The sequence below is a fragment of the Oryctolagus cuniculus genome, chromosome 12, assembly GCF_964237555.1.
Source record: "Oryctolagus cuniculus chromosome 12, mOryCun1.1, whole genome shotgun sequence".
NCBI classification, from domain to species: Eukaryota; Metazoa; Chordata; class Mammalia; order Lagomorpha; family Leporidae; genus Oryctolagus; species Oryctolagus cuniculus.
Window position 1 is genome coordinate 88053403 of NC_091443.1, and position 22970 is coordinate 88076372.

A 22970-nucleotide genomic window follows, 5' to 3' on the forward strand; every position below is an offset into this window, starting at 1 on the left:
CAGAACATTCCAGAAGAGGACAGGTGCTCCAGGGCAGGCAGACAGCTGTGCCCAGGAGGTCGTCCAGGAACCCAGACTTCTTCTATCTTGTTGTCTGGACTGGCACGCTTTTTCTGTAAAGGTCCTGAGAGTAAACGCTTCAGGCTTTGGGATCCACGCAAGCATGGCACTGCTATTCAGTTGTGCTAATGTAGACACAGACGATAGGGAACTCTCTCCAGGTCAGGGATGAGGCCTGGGGCTATTCCTCATCAGCACAGGCCTGGCACAGAATGACCATGGTGTGATCACTACTGGATAAGCTATGGCAGAGAGAGCAAGGGTAAGAGGCTGAGAAGAGGAGAGCCTGGGGACAGGCGGCCCCCTCTGCGAGCAGAGCCCACAGTGCTCCCACGGCGGTCAAGTGGTCACCTCAGGACCTGCGTGGGGATGGCTGTCCTGCTCGCAGCTTCTCTCTGTCTCCCCAGAGGGCATGAGGTCCCCACTGGCTGTCCATGGCACCTCATCTCCACTTTCCTGCCCTGGCCGTAATGATGGATGCCAAACATGAGAGTCCTGTCCCAGAAAGTTTCAAACGAGCTAAGACAAGAACTCCTTCCCTTCTGCTTCTGAGAGCGGGAGACTAGATCCCTACAGTCATGAGCCTGGGTTCCTGCAGCCAGGGGCAGCTCCCTGGAGAAGGCCAGCCTGACACCCAGGGAGAAGCGGTCAGAGAGCCAGAGAGAGAAGGCAACACGAGCCAAGAAATTCCACTTGTGCGGAAGAGAGTTCCTGCTGAATTCCTCTCCCTTGAAGTCTGTCAGCCATCTTTCTCCCCAAAATGCAGCATGATTCTGGGTGCTTCTCGCCACCTCCCCTGCCGCCAGCCTGGTCCAGCCACCAGGGTCTCCTCCCAGGGGTCTTCCTCTGCCTCTCTGGCTCCCCTAAAATTCCTCCTCCACCCAATAGGCCAGGAGACCTTAAATGGATGTCAGTTACATCCTGTCACTTCCTGCCTCATGACCCTGTCACTTCCTGCCTCATGACTCTGAGGGCAAAATCCCAACTCTTCACCTGGTTTCTCAAGGCCCTGGCTGATCTGCTCCCCATCCCCTCCCCCATCTCTCTTCAGCACTCCCGGGCCATAGCAGAGAGCTGGCCTGGAAGAGGGGCAACCGGGACAGAATCCGGTGCCCCGACCGGGACTAGAACCCAGTGTGCCGGCACCTCAGGCAGAGGATTAGCCTAGTGAGCCACGGCGCCTGCCCCTGTTGGATCTTGAGTTCTCTGTGCCGAAATGGGAACCTTGCTGAGCCAACCTAGATGGTTGCAGGCGTGGCAAGGAGCCAGTGTGCAGAAAAACTTGTGTTAGAACTGAAAGGGGCTGGCCTGGCTGGGGAGAACCTCCGCTCTCCTTCCCCACCAAGGGGCTGGGCCCGGCCTGCTTTCTCCTGCTGGGTCACCGGGGCTCCGCAGCCTCCCCCAGCCCCACCCTGCACGGGTCCATTTTATAGCTCCTTGGGAGGAGTTCATGTGAAGCCATGACCTTCACTACTAGAAAACGCAGGCTATAAACAGTCAGCCTTGATTCCCTCGCTCTGTGGTTAAATATTGATAATAAGGAGAAACGCAGAGGGCCGGAGTGGGCACACCACAGCCCTCCCCCCAACACACACACCCTCTGATGGGACTGCAGACTACAGGGCCTCCCTAGCCCACTGCCCCGGGCTGGCGACAGGGACTGGCTATTTTTTCTAACTTGAGGCCAGCACACAAGCAGGGCAGCACCCTCCTCCCAGTTCTTGTAGATTGTGAAAGTCAGGTGGAGCCTGTTTGCCATCCGAGGCCTCTCATTCAAGAGGTCATTCCCCCCAGTGGCAGCGGGGAAGGATCCAGGCTTGGGGGGTGCTAAGGGCACAGCAGCCAGAAGGGCCTGGCTGCCGCGGGCTGGGCAGGCGCTGATCCAGCGATAGCTGTGCCAACCCAGGTGCGCTCAGGTGCAAAGACGTCTCCCGTGAGGAGGAGGAGGAAGACACAGTGCTGCTCCCAACAGCAGATCAAGGCAGGCCCCAGGAGCCCAGGATCCAGGGTGAGTCCTCCGCCTGCCCCGGGGACGGGTGGCCCAGGGTTTTTTTTTTTTGGGTAGGAACCATGGCCAACTCCCGTGATATCCCAGTGGGGACCCCAAGGAGACATGACAACTAGACTCGCTAAGGTGTTCTAGAAGGATCCTGTGACAGGCATTCACGGAAAAAGAAAGGAAATCTAGACAGAGCATGACTTTAAGCTTAGTGAAGATAAAAGGCTGGTGTGATGCTCACCCTAAGTGCTCCGACAGAAGGAAGTCCTTCGTGGCTATGGCTCTAACAGAGCAGGAGCTGCTGAAACTCGGTTCTGGGCTTGTAGATCTCTTGCCATTTTAAAAAATCTTTCCGGCCGGCGCCGCGGCTCACTAGGCTAATCCTCTGCCTTGCGGCGCCGGCACACAGGGTTCTAGTCCTGGTTGGGGCGCTGGATTCTGGCCCGGTTGCCCCTCTTCCAGGCCAGCTCTCTGCTGTGGCCCATGAGTGCAGTGGAGGATGGCCCAAGTGCTTGGGCCCTGCACCCCATGGGAGACCAGGAGAAGTACCTGGCTCCTGCCATCGGATCAGCGCGGCGCGTCGGCTGCGGTGGCCATTGGAGGGTGAACCAACAGCAAAGGAAGACCTTTCTCTCTGTCTCTCTCTCTCACTGTCCACTCTGCCTGTCAAAAAAAAAATTTTTTTTTCCGTTCATGTTTATTTGAAGGGCAGAGAGGGGGAGAGAGAGAGATCTTCCATCTGTTGGTTTACTCCCTGAATGTCTGCAGTAGCAGGAGCTAGGAACTCCATTCAGCTCTCCCATACGGGTGGCAGGGGCTCACATACTTGAACCATCACCCACCGCCTCTGGGGGTGCACATTAGCAGGAAGCTGGGCAGCAAGTGTAGGCAAGACTGTCCCATATGATGCATGCGTCCCAAGCGATGGTTTAATCCCCTGTACCACAATGCACGCCCTGTCCTTATGGCTTTTTGTTGGTTGGTATTACTGTAGTGGTGTTACTGTAATTGGTGTTATTGTAATTCTTTTAATAAATTTTTAAAATATTTATTTATTCTACTTGAAAGTCAGAGTTACACACAGAGAGAAGGAGAGGCAGAGAGAGAGGGAGAGAGGTCTTCCATCTGCTGGTTCACTCCCCAATTGGCTGCAACGGCCGGAACTACACCGATCCGAAGCCAGGAGCCAGGAGCTTCCTCTGGGTCTCCCATGCGAGTGCAGGGGCCCAAGGGCTTGGGCCATCTTCTACTGCTTTCTCAGGCTGTAGCGGAGACCCGGATAGGAAGTGGAGCAGCCGGGATACGAACCAGCGCCCATATGGGATGTCAGCACTGCAGGCGGCGGCTTTCCCGCTGCGCCACAGCACTGGCCCCACTATAATTCTTAAAATATACACTGCACCATGGGTGTCAGCCCCCATGCATCCTCGTACACTTGTCTGATTTGTTCCAGTGATGAAATAACCAAAATAGAAGTTGTCATCTCACATAGAAATACAAGATATGCATTCATCTTAAATGCATATAAAGATACAAAATATACATACATCAAAAGAACTGTAGATGCTGCTTTCACGAAGGTAGTGTGCACTCACAGGGAATGTGTGCTCCACAGAGTGTTCAAATGAGTGTCCTTCCACGTGGGAGACCTGGTAGAGAGAACCAATGGATGGAAGTGCTCTGTCTCTCTCTCTCTCTGTCACTCTGCCTTTAAATACATAAATAAATCTTCAAATAAAAACAACAGAGGAGTTCCAAGCACACATGCTGTGTGTCTGGGCCCCATCGCACTGAGCAGCGTTTCAACCTTCACTCTTTCTCTGCAGCACGGGGGACGATGTGCACGGGGGACAGGGGCCCGGGGCTGGTGCTGGCCCCCAGGCCCTCTTACATCTGCACGGGGACAGAGAGTCACAGTGTGGCTTAGCTCAGTGCAGCTGGCAGCTAGCTGGAGCTGCAGCACTGGTCACCTGTGCTGGCCACCCCGGTCACCTCCTCTTCCCGTGATTCCGTCTCCCTCCAGGAAGGCAGCACGCATCTGAGTCGTCCAGAGACGACCAGAGATGGCTCTTTCTTTTTCTCCGACTGCCGTCCACGTGACACACGAATGATGGTTCCCACACAGCATGTTAACTCGGGCATGTATTTGCATCAAAATCTTTTCCTTTGAAATGTGTGACTGTTTCTTGAGCTTTCTCGGAGCAGTTGGTGCTGGCGACAGCTCTGCAGTGAGCCAGCCCTGCAGCCAGTGCTCTGTCCTCCCGTGTGGCTGTCTGCCACGCGCTCGTCTCCTGCTGCTCCTGGGCCAGCCTCCAAACGCTGCTTTGGGCTGAAGTTGTGGGGCTCCTGCACTCAGGTCACCTCGCTCTCGCTTTCCCTTTTTATTTTTTCCTCGTTAATGCCCCATGACACATTTTCACAATGGTCCAGATAAAATTTATCTCCTGCTTTATTTCTTTAGACTTCTATCTCCATTCCGATTCCCTGTCTCCCCCTCCGGCGGAGACAACTATGCTCATGTGGTTCCTGTGTGTCCTTTCATAGAATGTCCTCTTGTAGAATGCGTGTTGTCATTGTATGTGCACTTGTTTGCATTTTCATAAAGGGTGTGGTATTCCTCCTTCTGAGCCTGGAGGGTAATTTCTTTAGGATGTGGTCTGAGGAGCAGGGCCGCTGTGTCCCAGGCTGTGCAGCCTTAAGCAGACTCCAGATTTGCCCTCTAGACTGCTACCTCTGTCTACACTCCCTGAGTACCTGAGACTGTAGTTCCAGAGGCCCACCCACACGTGACATCAATAGCTTTCTGTCTCTTTTTTAAAAAATTATTTATCTGAAAGACAGAGCTAGAGAGAGAGATTTTCCATCTGCTGGATGGCCATGATGGTTAGGACTGGGCAAAGCCGAAGCCAGGAGCCAGGAGCTCCATCCTGGTCTCCTGGGTGGGTGCAGGTGTCCAACCACTTAGGCCATTCTCCATTGCTTTCCCCAGGCCATTAGCAGGGAGCTGTATCAGAAGTGGAGCAGCTGGGACTCAAACGGCACTCATATATGATGCCAGCGTCTCAGGTGGTGGCTTTGCCGACCACACCACAACGCCGGCCGTGGGCTACTCTGCTTCTGAGACAGCTCCCTGCTAACGTGCCTAGGAAGGCAATGGAAGACTGTCCAAGCGCTTGGTCCTCTGCCACCCACATAGGAGACCAGGATGGAGCTTCCGGCTTCAGCCTTCAGCTTGACCCAGGACTGACCATCATAGCCATTTGAGGAGTGAACCAGTGGCTAGAAGATCTCTCTCTCTCTGTCTCTCTCAGTCTCTCTGTAATCCCAACTTTCAAATAAATAAATAAGGAGGAGGAGGAGGAGGATAGTAGCCAGGACTCAAACCGAGGCTCTGATTCGGGGTGCCGGCATCGCAGGGGGCTGTGCCACCATGCTGGCCCCTACTTCATCGATTTCTGCCTCCATCTTTATTATTTCTTGTTTGGTTGTTCAGAAGACCCGGTAATCCAGAGGGGAGAACTCTGTCTAACCACTGTGCACCGGAGGCAGAGCTAGGTGGGGCCAGCTCCTCCCCTCTCGTTTCCTGCATCCCTGCGCCAGGAGCCGAGAGAGGAGGCGGGGGGAGAGGGCGGCGGCCATGTGGTGGTGTTCTGGACGGAGGCATGGAGCTGGGCTGTGCAGCCACCAGGTGGTCCCTGAGCCCTTGAAATGTGGCTAGTGGGAACTGAGATATGTAATGATTTACGCCCAATTTCAGCGGCTGGTACTGAAAATCGTAAACGATCTCAATAATTTTTATCTGGGTTGCATCTTTAAATGATATTTTTCATCTACTGGCTTAAACAGAACATGCTGCCAAAATTCTGCTCACCCATTTCTTTTCTTAATACAGGTACTAGGAAGTGTATTAAGCGGTGTTAGAACAGGTCACACACAAACACGCCATTTGTGACATTTGTGGGGATGGTCTCAGGTCTGGTGAATGCACGTTGCTTAATTTTGTAGGGATGCAGACAGGCTCGGATTCAGGACGGGATTTGTCCAGGCAAAATGGGGTCAGGTTTTCCCTTGGAAGCAGCAGAAACCAACTCTGAAAACTTTTCTTGCCCCCTACCCCCCAAAAAATGACCTCACAGGACACAAAACAGGGGCTGAAATGATGGCGGCTGCCCGCGCCTGGCCCGAGGGGAGAGACTGTGATAGGCCCAGCCCCCGTCACGTGAGGAGACAGCGGCCCGTGATTGGCTACTGAATGAAACCAGAGGGCGCGAGGCTTCGCTAAGGCAGCGAGGCGAAGGGCTGGGGCCTCAGAATGGCACTGGGGTCGCACGCTGCCAGCCTGGAAGCGGGATGGCCTCTTCAGGGGTCTCCCCGCCCGTCAGTGGCTCGGTCCTCCTGGCTCCCGGAGCAGGACTCCTACCCACCTGCGTGATGAGCTTGAGCAGGGCTAAGTCACTGCCACCGCGGTGTGTGGGCTCTGCTTCCCCAGGCCCCACCAGCGGCTAGCATTGGGGCTGTTCTGGTCCCATAACCTGGGCCAGAGGAGGTCAAACCGGGGTGGCATCCGGTCATGCTCTTGGCTTTATTTCCAGGGGTCTTCAGTGATCGTCCGCGGGGGAACCAGAAGCTAGGAGGCCTGGAGGGTAGCTGGGAACAGGAGCCAGAAACAGACCCCAACCAGGAGCCGGGTCATGAACCCTACTGAGGGGGCTGTTGGAGCCCCAGCTGGCACGTCAGTGTCCCGGGAGCTTCTGGAAGAAATGCTGTGGTTGTTTCGTGTAGAAGATGGTAAGCGGCAGAGGATGGGGTGGGGTGGGGGTGCGTCTTCTACCCGGGGAGCAGGTGAGCTGCGCCTCTGCCTTGGATCTCACCAGCACGGCGGGCGCATGTCTCCTCCCGGACATGGCCCGAGGCTGGGCGGCTCCATACCCACAGGGTTTCGGCCACACTGGGGCCTCTGTCTTCAAGGGGGGCTCACTGGTTTACTCAGCTACCCATTAAGCTCCCACTGTGTGCCAGGCACTGTTCTCAGACCCACATCTCTGCACGGATGGAGGAGAGAAGCCACAAGACACGGAACTGAAGTGTCTGGGGCGTGGACTTGAGAAAAGTGGATAAATTAGCCAGGGAAAGATAACGGGAAGTGTCCAGCCTGGCAGTGGGGTCACTAAAAAGATGGCGTTCGAATAGACCTGCAGCCTGTGAAGGAGTGAGCCGCACAGATTACGTGGGGTGGAGAGCATTCCTGGCGGAGGGGCCAGCAGATGGCAGAGCACGGCGGCTGGCCCCTGCCCCATTCCAGGGTGGCGTGCACAAGCCTTGAGGACCCGAGTTCAGCCTGGCCACAGCTGTGAAGCCAGCACAGCGGCCCCCACCTTCCTGGCCTCTGGCTCTTTCCTTCCTGACCAGGCACTTCCCGGGGCCAGCCCTGACAAAACTGAATTCTGGACCCACCTCTCCCCTCCCGCTCCTGCCCCCCTCTTCCCAGTTGCAAGGCTGCACACCCCCCTTAGAGGAGGGTCTCTCCAGAGCCAAGGCTGTGTCTCCCGTGCCCCCCTCCACCCCAGCCACAGTCTGGGAGCTCCCAAGGGCAAGGGGCTCCTCTTCGCCTTGGTTGGGGTCTGCACAGCCGGGGACTGCTGATGCTGTGAACCTGGTGACTGGGCCTGAGGGGCACCTGGCCCTGACTCAGTGCTGTGTCCTGTGTGTCTCTGCCAGCAACTCCTTGGAATTATTCCATCCTTGCCCTGACGGTGGTGGTGGTGGGGATAAGCATCTTCCTCCTGATAAGGAGCATCCAGGCAGACAGGTAAGGAGCTGGCCTGGGGGGTGCAGGGTGGTCTCTGGGAGGTGAGCAGCCCGCCTTCCTGGGAGGAAATCTAGGCAGGGACTTGGCTGTCCACTCCTTGGGGACTTCGAAATGCGGCCTCGGGCCCCTTAAGGACCCAGAGTTGTTTAAAAACACAGCAACTGGTTACCAACCCCTGGCTCTGACAGGTGCAACGCCCAGGGGAGTGTACCCACTGGGAAAGTGCTTCTTGCCCCTTGCACCTGTTCAGGAAACATCTCCAGCAAGGTCAACTCAAGGACTGGGAGTTACCAGAAGGAGTGTCAGGCTGCGGAAGTGCGCACTGGGAGCTGATAAGTGCAGTGTGCAGGTCAGGGCTGCCCAGACGCAGACGCGACTGGGGCTGGTTAGGGATTTCCTGCCGCAGCTTTGGGGAGCGGGTGTGGGGCCAACAGTCATGGGACCAGACAGTGTGGTTTGGTGCAAAGAACCCAGGATTTGGGGTCAGGAGACTGAAGTGCCTGTGCCAGGTGTGGGCTTCTTTGGCCTCTTTGAGCCACATTTCCTCACCTGTAGTGGGAGAGAAGAGGCCGTGACAGGTGAGCTCACAGGTGGCATCAGGATCGGGGAGCCGGTGCACAGGCAGGTGGCAGCTTTTTCTTTGCTGATGCAAGATCCAACCCTCCCCCTGACCCCTGCAGCTCCCAGACTGCTGAGGATACCCCTCATATCCCTGACTCCCTGGGGAGACCCAGTCCCACCCCAGCCACAAGGTCTCCTGATCAACACTGTTTCCCCACCCCCACCCCCCGCCCCCAGGAATCCAAAGATGCAACCGCTGGAAAAAGAAACTCCAGAAGTCCTGTACCTGAGGGAGGTCAGATCCAAAGATGACAGGAGCCTGGACAACCTCAGAGAGACCCTGCTATCCAAAAAGCCGGACTTCGCCCAGGAGCAAACCGAGCTAAAAGACAGAGACCTCCCATCGGTCCTCATTCCAAACCCATCAGAGTCAGACAGCTAGGGAGGGCGCAGGAGCTGAGCTCAGCGTGGGGGCTTGAAAGCCCTCGGGTTTTATGGTCTTTACCATAAAACAGCCCAACCTTCCTATCAGCAGACTGTAATCAAAGCAGAATTCTGTTACTTACAAAACCTTTTATTAAAGTGTTTCTGGAAGTGCACAGTTGGAATTGCACAGTTTGTTCACCTGGTGTTGCACACACACACACACACACACCCATGGGCTTGGAGCAAAAGTGCAAACTCCAGACCTGGCCCATGGGTCTGAAAGCCCGGCCAGGACTCTCAGCATTGGGCGTAGGTACTTCATCGCCTGCTCTTTGACCTCTGCCTTTCCATCCATGGAATGGGGCTGAAGACTGCGTGAGAAACGTTTTCACTCCAAGTTCCTGGAAGGCAGCAGAGTCTGGGCTTGGAATCCTCTTCTCCCCACCAAAGCCCTCTCATTTTACCTGCTTAGTTGTTGAGAGTCTTTGAGAGACTTCCTGTGGACTGGGTTCGTGGTAAACCAAGTTAGAAGGCCATGGCGCCCCCTGCCTCTCAGAGCCTTCTGCGGCTACCGTCGGGATCCTGGGGGAGTGTCCTGGCCGCAGGTCTGAGCCCTGCTGCTGGGGGATAAGCTGTGGTGGCCACACCAGAGAACTGATGCAAAAATGTGCTGTATTAACCCCAGATGCTTTAGCTTCTATCTTACAAACGCAGGCTTTGAACACAGGGACCTGTGACCAGGGGCACTGTGTCTTGCCCAGACTATGAACGGGTAGGGTGTGCTTCTGCCTACGAGTGGGCAGGCTGAGTGCCAGCTGCAGCTCCCCGGAGCCATGGGCCACTGCCACTGGAGAGAACAACCCTGCTCTGCAGCCTTGATGATTAAACTTAAGGCAGGGTCCACGGACAGTCCTCAGCAGTGGGCGAACAAGAGGACCCTGCCTGCTGGTGTGCAATCCTGCAGAACGCCCTACACTGGATGGCCCCAGCCCCTTCCTTCTTCTCTCGTGAGAGGCAGAGTGCTGGAAATAGACCTGCCTACGATGTCTTTTTCCTATCCAGGCTGTCAGGTGGCATTAATAAGTCGATTTTCCTTGGGGAAACTGCGACCTGCAGCTGCCCTGCCTTTCATGTCCACAAGGTGGCGCTGGGACATCAGGCCCGAGCCTCCCTGGGCCAAGTTCAGCTATTGCCCATCAGGGGCCACTGCTGGCCAGGCTGGAGCTAGAGCAGCAAAGGGTCATGGCAGCAGGGACACCGTGACTTCTTCCTGCTCAAGAGTGACCCCAGCTGTCTGGGTGGTCCCAGTGGCTGTTTCCCTCCAGAATCTCAGATGCAGTAGTTCCCATGCAGACCAAGGAGGGATGGGGGAGGGAGCAGCACCCCCGCTTGTCTCTGCAGCTCACACAGGAACGCTGCTGGGGCTGGAAGCGGCCTCAGCTGTCCCCAAGGTGGTCTGGGCTCTTGGTAGCGACGAGCCAGGCCCTGCCCCGCAGCCCTGTCCAGCGGCCGGGCCTGGAGTTCCCAGGGAGGGGCTCTCAGAAGATCTTGAAGCCCTTCAGGAGGGTCAGGGTGGGTGCCTTGCGCTTGCTCTGGGCGCGGGACGACTTCACCGTGACCAGCTTGGCCTGGGCCACTGTGGGCATCTCCTTCAGGCTGACCGTGGACAGAGTGTTGAACGTGCAGCTGGCCAGCCCGTGCCGGGCAGTGAGCGGAGCCTGGTGGGGCAAGACCCTCTCCTCCGAGATGAAGAGGGGCCGGGCCAGGGGGCTCTTCTCCAGCTCCCGCCGCGCCTCCCGCACCGCCTCGTGGAAGACGTGCTGCACGTGCTCAAAGTCCAGGCAGGCAGAGACCTCGAAAAACAGGCACCCGAACCTGCCGGCCAGAGCCGCGCCCTCGGCCTTGGTGACCTGCCTGGGGAGGAAGCAGGGCGAGGCAGGAGGCAGGCGTCAGGGGTGAGCTGCCTGCGGTCAGGCAGAGCCCGCCCTGTGCCTAGCTCCCGCTCACTAGCTGGGTGGCCTGGGGCCATGGTCATCTCATTGAATCTCAGTTTTCTCATCAAAGCAATGGGACATCTGCCTCTTGGGGTTGGCGGGATTAAGCAAGCCACTTTTGTGTCACGTGCCGAACACAGCACTTGGCACAGTAAACTATGGCTGGTCACCAAAGTCCCCTGTGGCCGGAGGAGGAAGGCTTTCCCAGCCCATCCCCCTCCAGCCACGTGGGTTCCTCGGGCAGGAACGGGCCCCCCACAGCCTCTAGAGAGAGGCAATTGTCTGGACAGAATCTGCAGGGGCGTGACAGGCGTGGCTCAGGCCTGTGGGTAGCAGGCGCCCTGGGTTCAGGAACAGATTTGTTGGCCGGCCTAGGGAGGGCCGGGGAGGGGGGCAGGCTGACAACATTTCATGGGCAGGGTGGGGAGCGAGCGAGCAACACCTGCTCCAGCTTGGCCCATGCCACTCCTGGGATGTGTTCTGAAAACACAGGCTCTGGAGGGGGAGGAGAGAGGAGGCTGGCTCCTGGGTAGGGCGGGTGGATTCCCGAAGACAGACAAGGCGGGGATCCCCAAGGGCTTGAGGTTCCACGGGCTGAATCCTCCTGACCACCACCCACTGCTGGGCCACCCACCCTCTGCAGTTCCTCCCTCCTCTGCGTGAGGGGAGACTCCAGGGGTGGAGAGGCTTTCTGAGCCAAGGTGAAGGTGGAGGAACGGGGCTGGGGGTGGGCTAGCTGCCCAGGGTCCTGCTCCATGCTAGGAGAGGGTGACTCAGACAGGAAGGGCCAGAGCTGAGCCCATAGGTCGCCACCTCCTCAGAAAGCCCTTTTGAAAGAGCCTCATCAGTGTTTGCTGCTAGGACGAGTTTAGCTTGCTCCTGCAGGGCCAGCGTTGCGAGATGAACTTTGAGCAACAGGACCCCCGAGCAAGTAGGCGCAGTGAGAGTGGGTGGCGCCGGCCCTAACATCGCCCAGTTTCTTGTTTGGTTGCAGCCTTGTGAGAATTTTGTCAGTGACTTAGGAGCCACTTGCTCTCCCACATTCTACCTTTTCAGCTGTGAGATGATCACGGGAAGCAACGGCCAGTGCTTGGCTAAAACATTTACTGTGCTCATCAAATCCTGACCTATGAAATCAGCCCTGGCCAAGGCAGAACTGGGGATGAGCGCACTCGCCTGGGCTCTGGGCTGGGATGCGGCTCCCTTCAAGCCCCCATCGTCTTTGTCATTCGTTCCCACACCTTTTGTGGAGGATCCCTTTGGGAAAGACTGGGGCCAGGACGGAGGTCAGCAGTTTGCTCCCCATTTTGGAGACCGACTTATTTTGGCCCCTCCTCCGGGCTTGGTGAGTCCTCATGGACCACCATGCGGAGTGGAGAGGCCAGTGCTCAGCTGGAGAGAGTACATCCTCCCTCGGCGCCTCCCAGGTCCAGCTGGTTGCAAACACAGTGCCAGACAAGGGTGCACCGTTCCCTGCTGAGCAGCCCTCTGGCCCTGTCTGTGACCTCCACTTCAAGTCCCACCCCTTCCATGAGCAACTACTCTCACTCAGCACAGCCAATGGTGGGAGGGAGCCTGGGGGCCGTGCTTGGGCGGGGCGAGAGCTGGCTAGAGCAGCCTGGACACCTGACCCAGGGAGCCAATCAGAGCGTCTCCCTGGAATTAGAATTGGGCACCAGATGGCCAGTCAGCCCCGGAGAGTGGGACTGGAAGTCAAAGGGCAAGGCCAAGGGAGCTCACAGAGACTCAGGAAGGTGGCAGAAGTGGCCTTGCTCTTGACCTTCAGGATCCGCCCCTACGCAGCTCAGATCCGCTTTCCTTCCTCTCCACGGCTGCCTGGGGGCCAGCACCCTCCCTCTCACCTAAGGAGGAGGGCATCCCTGTTCCCAGCAGGAGACAGAGCCGGCAGGTGCCCCTGCCCCGAGAGCGAGAGCGGAGGGGAGGCGCGCGCTCACCGGTACTGGGCCATGTCCAGCTTGTTGCCCAGCAGCAGAGCAGGGAAGCCACGCTGTGTCTCCTTGGCGTGCAGAGCCAGCAGCTCCAGGTAGCTGCTGCTGCCCTCGAAGCTCTGGCGGCTGTCCACGCTGTACACCACCAGGAAGGCGTGTGCCCAGTTCAGGTAGCGCTCGCAGTTCCTGGGGGTGTCCTGGTGACAGAGAGACGCCCCTCGCAGGGGCAGTGGGGGGTAAACGCTTTCACCTGAGCTCTCCTCGCCCAGCTCCCAGCTCCCAGCTCCCCGCTCCCTGGGTCTTTGTATATTGTCCCCTGACACAGCCCTTCTCAAAGGGGCACTTGACTGTGGATTGGGCCTGGCATGAAAGGAGACATTGTCTCATGAGCTCCCCCCCCCCACCCCTACATCACCCAACCAGAGCCTTGGAGACCGTGGCTGCTTGGGTACAGAGCCATGGCTGCCACAGAGACCTGGCTGTCCCTGGCACTGCTAGTTTCGGGTCAAGTTCATGATGCCCCTTGGGCTTCTGAGAGTAACACCCTGCTTTGGGGAGGTGTTCATGCTGGAGAGGGGCTCCCTCCTGGAACGTCTGTGTGAACAGGGGCACACCTGTCCCCATGTGTGCACGAGCATGAAGCCCCATCCCGCGAGATTCCAGAGCTGATCCAGTAACCATGAGGTCTCCCCAGGCCCCGTCCCAACCTCCTCCTTTGGCAAATGAAGGAGTCAGGCCCACTGAGCTCAGCCCTCACTCAGGGTCACACAGCAAGGACCCAGATTCCTAGCTGAGCCCCACCCCCTCCCCCACACCACCCTAGGCCAGGGCTCCTGGGCGGAGGGGGCAGCGTTACCGGGTCTGCGGTGTCCATGACCCTCAGGTGCACAGCCTGGTGGTCCACGGTCTCCTCGGAGCTGTAGGTGTCCTCTGCAACACACACAGTCAGCGGCTCAGAGGCGGGGCCGGGCTCCTCTGCACTGGAGCCAGGGGACCCTCATGTGGGATGTGGCAGGACCTCCCACCAGCAGTCACTCAGATGCCACAGCCGGGGGCACAGGACCACAATGACAATCACCCTCACGACCCCAGCCCTCCCCTGCACCATGGCCCCTGCCCGTGAGCACACTAGGTCCTCAGCTTTCCCCAGATGTCCTCTGTCCCCTGTCACCCCAAAGAAGACCCCACTGAGCAGAAACGGGGTGCTCTCTGCCTTCCAGTGTGAGGAGGCAGCCCTAGCCCTGGCTGAGTTCACAATGAGATCCTTCTCTCTGAGATCCGTGGGCCAAACCAGTCCTGGACACCCTCTGGGACACAAAGCTGGCAGGTGGCCAGTGTGGCCCACTGGCCCGATGGGCAGCCCAGGTGCAGGAGCTGCACTGCCAGACTCCAGGGCCCCCAGGCTGCTCCACCCACTGCCTGCAGGACCCCCCCCCACCCCCCGCCCAAGGTGACACTCCTGCCCCCCAGGGAGAAGCAGGAGGGAGAAGAGAAGCAGGGGAGGGGAGTGCGGGCAATCATTCCCAGTCGGAGATGTGGAATCAAAGCCAACTTAGCTACTTCTCAGCGGCGCGGCTGAGCCAACCCACTCGGGCTCTCGGAGGCGGCTTCCTGGTTTTGAAATGGGATTAGGAAGGCAGCACGGCCAACAGGCTTTCCAAGGCCTTGCTCTGTGACCGGTGAGTGCTAAGTGTTCTTCCCGGCACCTCGCGGGGCTGGGTGAAGGCTGGGTGTTCTCTGGAAAGGGCTGGGGGGCCGTGCGGATGCTTCCTGGTCCACAGGGCAGGCTCACATTCCTGGGCGATTTTTTCTAATTTTTACTTTTTATTTTGAAATAACTTTAGACAGATGTAAAAGTTGCAAAATAGCAAATAGTTTCCATGGACTTGTTACTCAGCTTCCTCTAATGCAAACATCCCATACAGCCACAAAGCACACCCAGCAAAGCGCGAAGGGGCCCTCGTTATCACACCGTGCACTAAATTAGGGACCTTATTTGGACTGCATGAGCTGCTGGTTTTTTTTTTTCCTTCAGGTCTCCAGATCTCAAACCTCCGAAAGCAGGAGGTGGCCAGGTCTGCAAAGGGGACCTCATTGCCATTCTCCCTGCCACCAGCCTTCGTCCATGCCAGACGCCGTGGGCCACGTGTGAGAGTGCACTTGGTTCTCGCCTTTCCCTGGATGTCCCCTACCCCATGTCACCCCAAAATCCCTACTGGGCAGACCTGGGCATGTTCTCTGCCTTCTCGGCAACACCCACTGTGAGGAGAGCAGCCCCAGCCCCGGCCAAGTTCACAGTCAAGCTCTTCTCTCGGAGGGCCACCGGCCGCCAAGCCAGGCCTGGACACCCTCCAGATCTGCTAGCATCCAGCATGAATCACAGACAGCCTCTCGTCCCCAGCCTGTTTGGGGACTTGGAAAAATAGCTGCTCTTATGCAAAGACAAAAAAAAAAAAATCTAATGGAAAATATGCCCCAAATGTTGAACTATATTTGGTTCAGGAAGAGCTGCCCCGAGATGCCCACATCGTGCTCAGATTCGCCTTTGTTTGCCTTCCGAGGTTGTCTGAGGCCCCTTTTAGTTGTTCCCCTCAAAGAGGTGCAGGGGCTTCAGTCTCCTGTGTGCCTCCCAGCACAACGGCCCTGCCTGCTGCTGGCAGATCCTCTGCAGAGAACAAGGCAAGGCCCAGAGCCGGAGGGAACCTGCCCAAGGCCACTTAGCACCCCATCAGGCAAAGGAACACTTGAGTGGGCTGATGCCTCCAGAGACCCCCTCACCCTGTGACCCCCAGGGGATCAGCAGGTCCTCCAACTCCATCCGGGTGAAGTGAGAGGGAGGGCAGAAGCGCTCAGTCCCCTGGGGATTGAAATACGGATGCACAGGCTGGACATGGCCCCGGAGGTCATCCTGTCCAGCCTCCCCTTGCAGACCAAGGCATTGGCACCAGAGGCTGGGGCTGGGACATGCTGTCCAGCACAGCGGTGTGCAGTCTCCCCGACGCCAGCCCTGCCTCGGCGTACCATGGCATCCCTAAATATACGACCTTCGTGACTCCTCCTTCTAGTTCATATTTATGATGAGAAAAGAGGCACTTCCCAAATTGGTTACAGTAATATTAATGTTCTTAAAGGCACCAGGGCAGGGCCGGCATTGTGGCACAGCAGGTTGAGCCAGCATCCATATCAGAGTGCTGGGTTCGAGTCCCGGCCGCTCCACTTCCTGATCCAGCTCCCTGCCAATGTGCCTGGGAAGGCAGAGGAAGATGGTCCAAGTACCTGGGCCCCTGCCACCCATGTGGGAGAGCTGGATAGAGTTCCAGGCTCCTGGATTCAGCCTGTCCGGGACCTGCTGTTGCAGCCATTTGGGGTGTAATGGAAGCAGATAGAAGAGCGAGCTTCTCTCTCTCTCTCTCTCATAATTAAGCAAACAAATATTTTTCTTTTTTAAAGGCTTCGAGTGTGTGTTGGGTGATGCCTCAGAAGCGGTGTCATGTCCTTGGCTAACTGGGCTGAGGGCTAAAGAGGTGAGAAGCTGGAGAGAGGGCCCCAGCCCTTCTACAGGAACATTCTCTTGGAGACCCCACCCCTCCCAGGGGCACGCAGCGCAGACCAAGCCCTTGAACAGGCAGGGATCTCTAGCCCTTAGGGTCGCAGCCCGCAACAAGGCACAACTGTTACACACACAGGGCAAGGCTGATCAGCCCCATCTTCCAGATGGGAAAACCAAGGCCCAGACAGCCCAGTGCGCCACAGAGCCGCGTCCAGGCCCTCCCTGGCACAAGGCTGCCCTCAGTGGGGAGCAGGTGGAGGAAAGCTCTCGTCTGGCTGCGCACCTGAGGGTTTCCGTGATCTGAGACAAATCGAGCCCTCAGTGGGGATAACAACAGGAGCTCTTCTTTGGAGAGGAGTCCTAAAACCAAAATTCAACCGCACGGTGCAGATCACGTGTGTTGTACCTGGTACTGCGCCGCAGGCTGGAACTGGGAGTCGAGCCCCAGCCAGAGGGACTCCCGAAATGAGCTCCCACTCTGGGGAGGCCCTGCAAAGCCACGCCTCCCCTGGGAGGTGCGGACCCTCTCCACAGTTCCCCTCCCAGCCCCACCACCGTGCCCAGCAACGGGCAGAGGCCGGCCCGTGAGGCCTCTCCCCCGCAGTGGGATGGGACCTCTGCGAAGCAGCCCTGGGCTCCCAAAGCGGCCGCGGTGACGTGTCTGGTGGCCTCCCCGGTCCGTGGCTCTCAGGGGGCAGTGAGTGACCAGAGGCCAAGGTGACTAAGCCCCGCGCGGCCGCCCTCCCTCGCAACAGTGGACCGCACATTCTACCTCAGGGTCAGAATTCCAAAATTGCTCAATCAGGAAGCTCAACCCACGGCTGTAACAGGATCCCTCGGTGGGACCCCGTGCAAAGGCTAGGGACTGGGCACAGGGCGGAAGGGACTGGAGGCAGGTGCCCAGGGAAAATACAGGGTGCCCGGGCAAACTTGAACTTCAGGTAAACCAGGACTACCTTTCCGAACAAGCCTGGCCCGGGCAATGTTTGACCCAGACAGAGGCCATCCTTTGAGGGACTGTCCCTTGTCCCTTCCCAGACACCCCAGCCCAATGTGCCCCTCCCCTGGCTGCCTCCCCATCCTGTCCTTAATCCCTCCACTCCACTCCCATGCCTGCCGTGGCCTCTCCCCACTGGATCCCAGGTCCTGCTCTCACAGGAGTCAACCTCTGCTCCTCACAGGGCCCGCCCTTGGCCCACAGGCCTCAGCCTCTCCTGCCCCGAGGCACTGAGGCACCTGTGGTCAAACAGAGCTTTGCGGAGCAAATCCCCTGGGAGCTGTCAGCAGGGCCCCTCCAAACTGCCGGCACCCTAGCATTTTGTTTAAGGAAGCCTTGAAGGAAGGGATTCTGCTACTTAAAGCAAGAAAAAAAAAAATGGAAGGGTCTGTTTCCATTGTAAGATCTCTACTTTTATTTTTTAATTGTGTATTTAGTTGAGAGGCAGACACAGAAAGAGAGTGCACTCCCATCCACCAGCTCACTCCCCAAATGCCTGCAATGGCCAGAGCCAGCGCCAAGAACCCAGAACTCCATCCGGGTCTCCCACGTGGGGAGCAGGGGCCCAATTCCTTGAGCTGTTCCCACTGCAGCCCAGAGTCTGCATTAGCCGGAAGCTGGGGGTCAGGAGTTCAAGCAGGCGCTCCGACAGGGGGCACAGAGCTCTTCACCGGCATCTGAAATGCGGGCTCAACTCCCGCGCCAAGGAAAAACACGTTCACACCACGAGACTGCATTTCCCTGAAGTCTCTCCCTGCCCCACCGCAGCACCCGAGTCCAGGCAGAACTGAGCGCTCGCCGGCACCAGCAGGCGACCGGGCACCTTCCTGCAGGCGTGCGGGCGGCACTGCACGGTGCTGGAGCCCTGGGTTCCCTCCGAGGGTTTTTGGGGAAAATTTTTATGAATGGGGAGAACAACCTAAGACCACAACAGCCCTCTAGGCTTAGCTTATCCAGAGCCCTCTGGGGTCCAGGGGACCGTCCACAGCCAACATGGGACACAAAGGTGAGCCCAACGAGACATGGGTTCTGATGCGATTCTGCTTCTGTTTGTTTTAGATGTTAGGGTTTTATGGAAGAGGTTATTTTAGGAAAAATTCCTGCTGCTAAAAATAATTTTTATAAACCCCAACCTGATTAATCCAAGGGACTCAGCCACCATGTGTGGGAAGCCATTTGAGGAGGAAGGAAAAACAATTAAGCGTCTATGGTGGGTGGAGTACTGGTGAGATCTTTTGCCTCTATTATTTCTTAAAATTCTCACAGTCATTTGCTGATGTGTTTTATGCACATTTTACGGGTGGAATCAGTAGCTCAGAGAGGTTAGGTGACTGGCTTACGGTCACACAGCCAATAAGTGGCAGAGCCAAGGTTCGAACTCAGCTCTGACCGACAACAAAAGATGTTTTTCCCAATGAACCATGATATAGCTCAAACAACACAGGGCTGGAACATGGGCTCAGAAGCCAGCGCCCCTGGAGAATCTTCCAAACGTCTGGCCCAGCTTTGCTGGACAGAACACTGAGTGACCTCTCGAAGAGCAACACCTGTCTGGACGTGGGTGTCCTGCTGCGTTTGATTTTCCTACTCATGCTTACGCATCACCACACCTCACGTGTTAGGGCACACGGCGACTCTCAGTCCTCTGACTTGGGAGTCAACCGTGGACGGCTATTTCTGGCACTGAAAACTATTTTCCAGGGTGAACATTTGGTGCAACAGTCAATATGCCACTGGGGAGCCCTGTGTTCCGTATCGCAGCGCCCGGGTTCGAGTCCTAGCTCCGCTCCAGATTCCAGCTCCCGGCTAACGCCCTGGGAGGCAGCAGGTGCCGGCCCCAGTATTTGGGTCTCTACCGCCCACGTGGGAGAAACTTGAATTGAGCTTCCAGATCTTGGCTGAGTCCTGGCCCAGCTGTTGCAGGCATTTGGGAAGTGAACCAATGGACAAGAGATTTCTTTCCCTCTCCCTCTCCGTTTTTCAAATAAAACTGTAAACAGCTTAATTTTTTTTTTAATTTGCCCCATGGGCTGAGTCATCCTGGTAGCTGCTCCCTTCTGCCCCTACATGTGCAGTCCTGGGCAGGGCCCACCCAGGGGCCAGGTCCCTGGGGAGCATCTAGGGGGGCAGGCAGGCAACAGGAGGTCCAGGGAGAAGTGGTTTCTTACCCAAATTGGGGTCATATTCGCTGATAAACCTCTTGGTCAGAAACTTCACGGTCAAGGCTGCAAGAAGCAGAAAGAAGTTGGCTCAGTCTCGCCTGCTGTGTCAGGCGATGGCCCCGGAGGCCGCCCCGCTCATTATAGGAAGGCCTTCACTATCTTCCAGGACCCCTGGCTGACATCAAGCCCTGCTCTCCAGGAGTCAAGGCGAGGGGTGGGGTGGGGGCTGAGAAGTTGGGCTGAAAGACTCCAAAGCAACCCTGGGAATGGGGAGCCGAGTCTTCCAGCTGCACCCTGGTTTTGTGGTTTTTTGTTTTGTTTTGGTTTTGTGTCTGCTTTTTATCGGCAAGAAAAGCAATGAGACGTCAACCTAAGGGGTGTCTGTGAACCTGAACTTGGGGGTCAGTCAGGATCAGCCTGGACGAGTCATATCAATTCTGAAGTCTGGGGCAGTTATTCCAGCTTTGTCTACAGGCCACAGAGAGTGAGGGCAGGGATGAGCAGTGAGCGACTCCTGGGGGAGTCACACCCTGGGCCCCGAGCCTCACATCACAAGTTGTGACCGTCTCTGGAGCTTCCACACCCACCCTGGGGTCTCGGCAGAAAGTTGAACCCTAGAACGAACTTCTTCCTGTGGAATGTGTTCGCAGGGCTCCGATTTTGTCCAGAGTCTGACCACATAGAGGCCAGGGTCAGCCAATCATACGGGACTCTTAACACAGTCGTGCAATATTGTCAAGAAAATCCTTAAAATTCTTTCCTAGGATTCCTAACAAGGTCAGTTTGCAAAGTAACACCCTGGGAATACATATTTTAGAATTTAAATTCCTTCATTAAAGTAGTTACCGGCTTAACAGAGAGCTATGGATAACAAGCTGAAAAAAAAATTTTTTTTTTGGTGGGAAAACCAGATGCAGAACCCGTCCTCTGAGCCAGAGGCAAATCAGAGTCAGAGACGACCCCACAGTGAGGCGCGAAGCACCTCCCTGAGCCAGGAAATCCAGGACTAGCAGAGTGCAGGGGCCCCCTCCACCCTCCAGCTGTCTAGGACTGTGAGTGGAAGGTGGAAGGGCAGACCCTGTTTCCGGGGTCTCTGCCTCTGGGGACACCCCTCCACGCCTGGGTGACAGCTGCTCCGAGAGGGGAAGGCAGAGTCTAGCATTGGCAGAAATCATCTTAGCTTTGAGACGCCCACGATCCTGCTGGTTCAGCAAGGACAAGTGCCAGCCCTCTGGGACCAGAGGCCACTGTGTTTCCAAAAAGTCAGAGAGGGGTCTGGCTTGAAACAAATGCATCTGATAAGAACGCACGGTGTGTGCAGAGTCCCAAGGGACCGGGGTGAGGGTGTGGGGGCTGCAGCTTCCCTGAGAAATCCCAGCCCCCGCGGACATCTGTCGGCTCCCTTCAGCCAGCAGGGGAGGGGCAGCCTGGAGCCCTCTCCCCCACCTTCTCAGGGAGCAGCAAGTCTGAGGCTCAGAGAGGCACCCTGGGCTGGAGACCGGCGCCCAACAAGGTCTTTGGGTGCCAGTCACTAAGAGTGACTGCCGGCCCCAGGCCTGGAGAGGAGGTGGGGATGCTGGCAGGCGGGGAGAGTAGCAGAGAACCGGGTGGCACAGAGAGGAGCCAATGGAGACAGAGGGAAGAGGCAGCAAAGGGGCAGCAGGCAGACGGAGCCGAGGCGCTGATGTCGACGCCAAGAGACGAGGGAACCCAGCCACGGGGAAACTGAGGCAAGAAGGCCATTGCAGTGCCCCGCCCAGCCCACCTGGTGGAGAGGCCGCCGAGGCCCGTGCCCGGCCCCTGCATCTCCCCTCCCCAGCCTCCGGCCCCCACCCGCGCCACTCACCCGACTTGCCGGCCCCGCGGCGCCCCAGGATGGCCAGGTTGACTTCGAGGGGCGCGCTGTGCGCCGCGCTGCCCGCGCGAGGCTTCCCGAACACCGAGGCCATGGCCACGCCGCGCAACCCCGTCGGGGCCCCCCCGGGCACCGCACGCGGGATCCCCGAGGCTCGCGGGAGCGGCCCCGTCGGTGTCCGCGCCCCGGGCGGGAGCCGAGAGCCCAGCCGGCCGCGCCCCCGCTGCCCTGCCCGAGCCGGCCGGAGGAGGGGCCGGCCGGCGGGCGGGGCGGCGCGGGGCTCCGCCGAGCTCCTTGTAAGGGCTGCGGGGCCCCCGCGGCGCGCTCTCCTCCCGCGCCCGGCCGGCCGCGCCCCCGGCTCTGGGCTGGGCCTCGAAGACCTGCGCTCCCCGGGGGCTGGCTGGGAAGGACGGCGGGAGAGGGAATCCCGAGAGTAGGCAGTGTAGGGAAGAAGAATTTTCCAGGCTTGTCTGAAACAAGAGCTACCCATCTCGTTGTCCTACCAAGCCCAACCCGCCGCCTCCTCCAGGAAGCCTTCTGGGTTCAGCCCACACCTTACCTCTTCTTCAGGTTACAGCCGGCTCAGTCCAATTCCCCGCCTCGCCTTTGGGGACTCCAGCGGCTCCTGGAAGGAGGAGGAGGACCCCGGACTAAGATTTCCTAGGCAGTGCAAGTTCACCTCCCAAAACCCAGCCCATGCAAGATGGAGATTTCTTCCTGATGGCAGTTCATGAGTGGCGTGTGTTTGTGGCCTGTCGTGTAAAGGGGGTGTTTGTTCTAAAGCGGGGCGCCCCCAGCCGGCCAGTGTGTTGGTGGTCACCCCCTTGGGGACTCAGGGTAACTGGTTATAACGCTGAAGATCTGGCAGAGGACCCGCCGGGGAACCTGCACTCCAAGGCTCCAGCTCCTTGCCTTGGGTGTCAGGTTCCTCATCTGCGAACAGAGACAGAGGGCAGGTGGGCACTGCAGCAGCACAGGGACTCTGCCCTGCCAGGACCTGCAGCCCAGATCGGTGCTGAGCTTTGAGTCCCATCTCTGCTTGGGATCAGCTTCCCGGTAATGACACCCTGGCAGGCAGCAGGTGATGGCTCCAGTGCTCGGGTCCCTGCCACCCATGTGGGAGACCCGGATGGAGTTCTGGGCTCCTGGCTTCTGCCTGGCCCAGCCCCAGTTGTTCCAGGCACTTGGGGAAGGAACCAGCAGATGGAAGATCTCTCTTTCTACCTTTCAAATAAATGAAAAAAATTTAAATAAATATATACATGTATTTAAAGATTATTTATTCTAAAGGCAGAAATAGAGAGAGAGAGAGAGAGAGAGAGAGAGAGAGAGAGATCTTTCACCCACTGGTTCACTCACCAAATGGTTGTAACTGCCAGGGCTGGGCCAGACCAAAGCCAGGAACCAGAAACTTCTTCCAGGTGTCCCACATGGTTGCAGGGGCCCAAGCACATGGGTCATCTTCTGCTGCTTTACCAGGTGCATTAGCAGGGAGCTGGATTGGAAGTGGAACTGCTGAGTCTTGAACTGGCGCCATGTGGGATGCCGGCACTGCAGGCAGAGGCTTAACCTTCTATACCACAGTGCCAACCCCCTCCCCTCACCCCA

The 22970-nt window shown here is 57.6% G+C and overlaps 2 protein-coding genes across 3 annotated transcripts; one reads left to right on the top strand and one right to left on the bottom strand.

Annotated features, from left to right (window-relative positions):
- Positions 1–1598: 1598 nt before the first annotated feature.
- SLC51B (SLC51 subunit beta) lies at positions 1599–9028 on the top strand. 2 transcript variants are annotated; one of them, XM_008268887.4, is made up of 4 exons: positions 1599–2068; positions 6652–6847; positions 7778–7868; positions 8667–9028. In XM_008268887.4, exons 2-4 carry the CDS (start codon positions 6751–6753, stop codon positions 8869–8871), a joined length of 393 nt encoding a protein of 130 aa, XP_008267109.1. In that variant the 5' UTR covers positions 1599–2068; positions 6652–6750; the 3' UTR covers positions 8872–9028. The 2 variants fall into 2 exon arrangements, with proteins under 2 accessions (XP_008267109.1, XP_002718102.1); XM_002718056.5 differs by lacking the exon at positions 1599–2068 and adding an exon at positions 6349–6525.
- On the bottom strand, positions 8983–21633 carry RASL12 (RAS like family 12). Its single transcript, XM_002718046.5, has 5 exons — positions 21354–21633; positions 19514–19570; positions 13655–13728; positions 12805–12995; positions 8983–10769 (listed from the first exon to the last, which is right to left on the bottom strand). Exons 1-5 carry the CDS (start codon positions 21454–21456, stop codon positions 10394–10396), a joined length of 801 nt encoding a protein of 266 aa, XP_002718092.1. The 5' UTR covers positions 21457–21633; the 3' UTR covers positions 8983–10393.
- Between the last annotated feature and the right edge of the window lie 1337 nt (positions 21634–22970).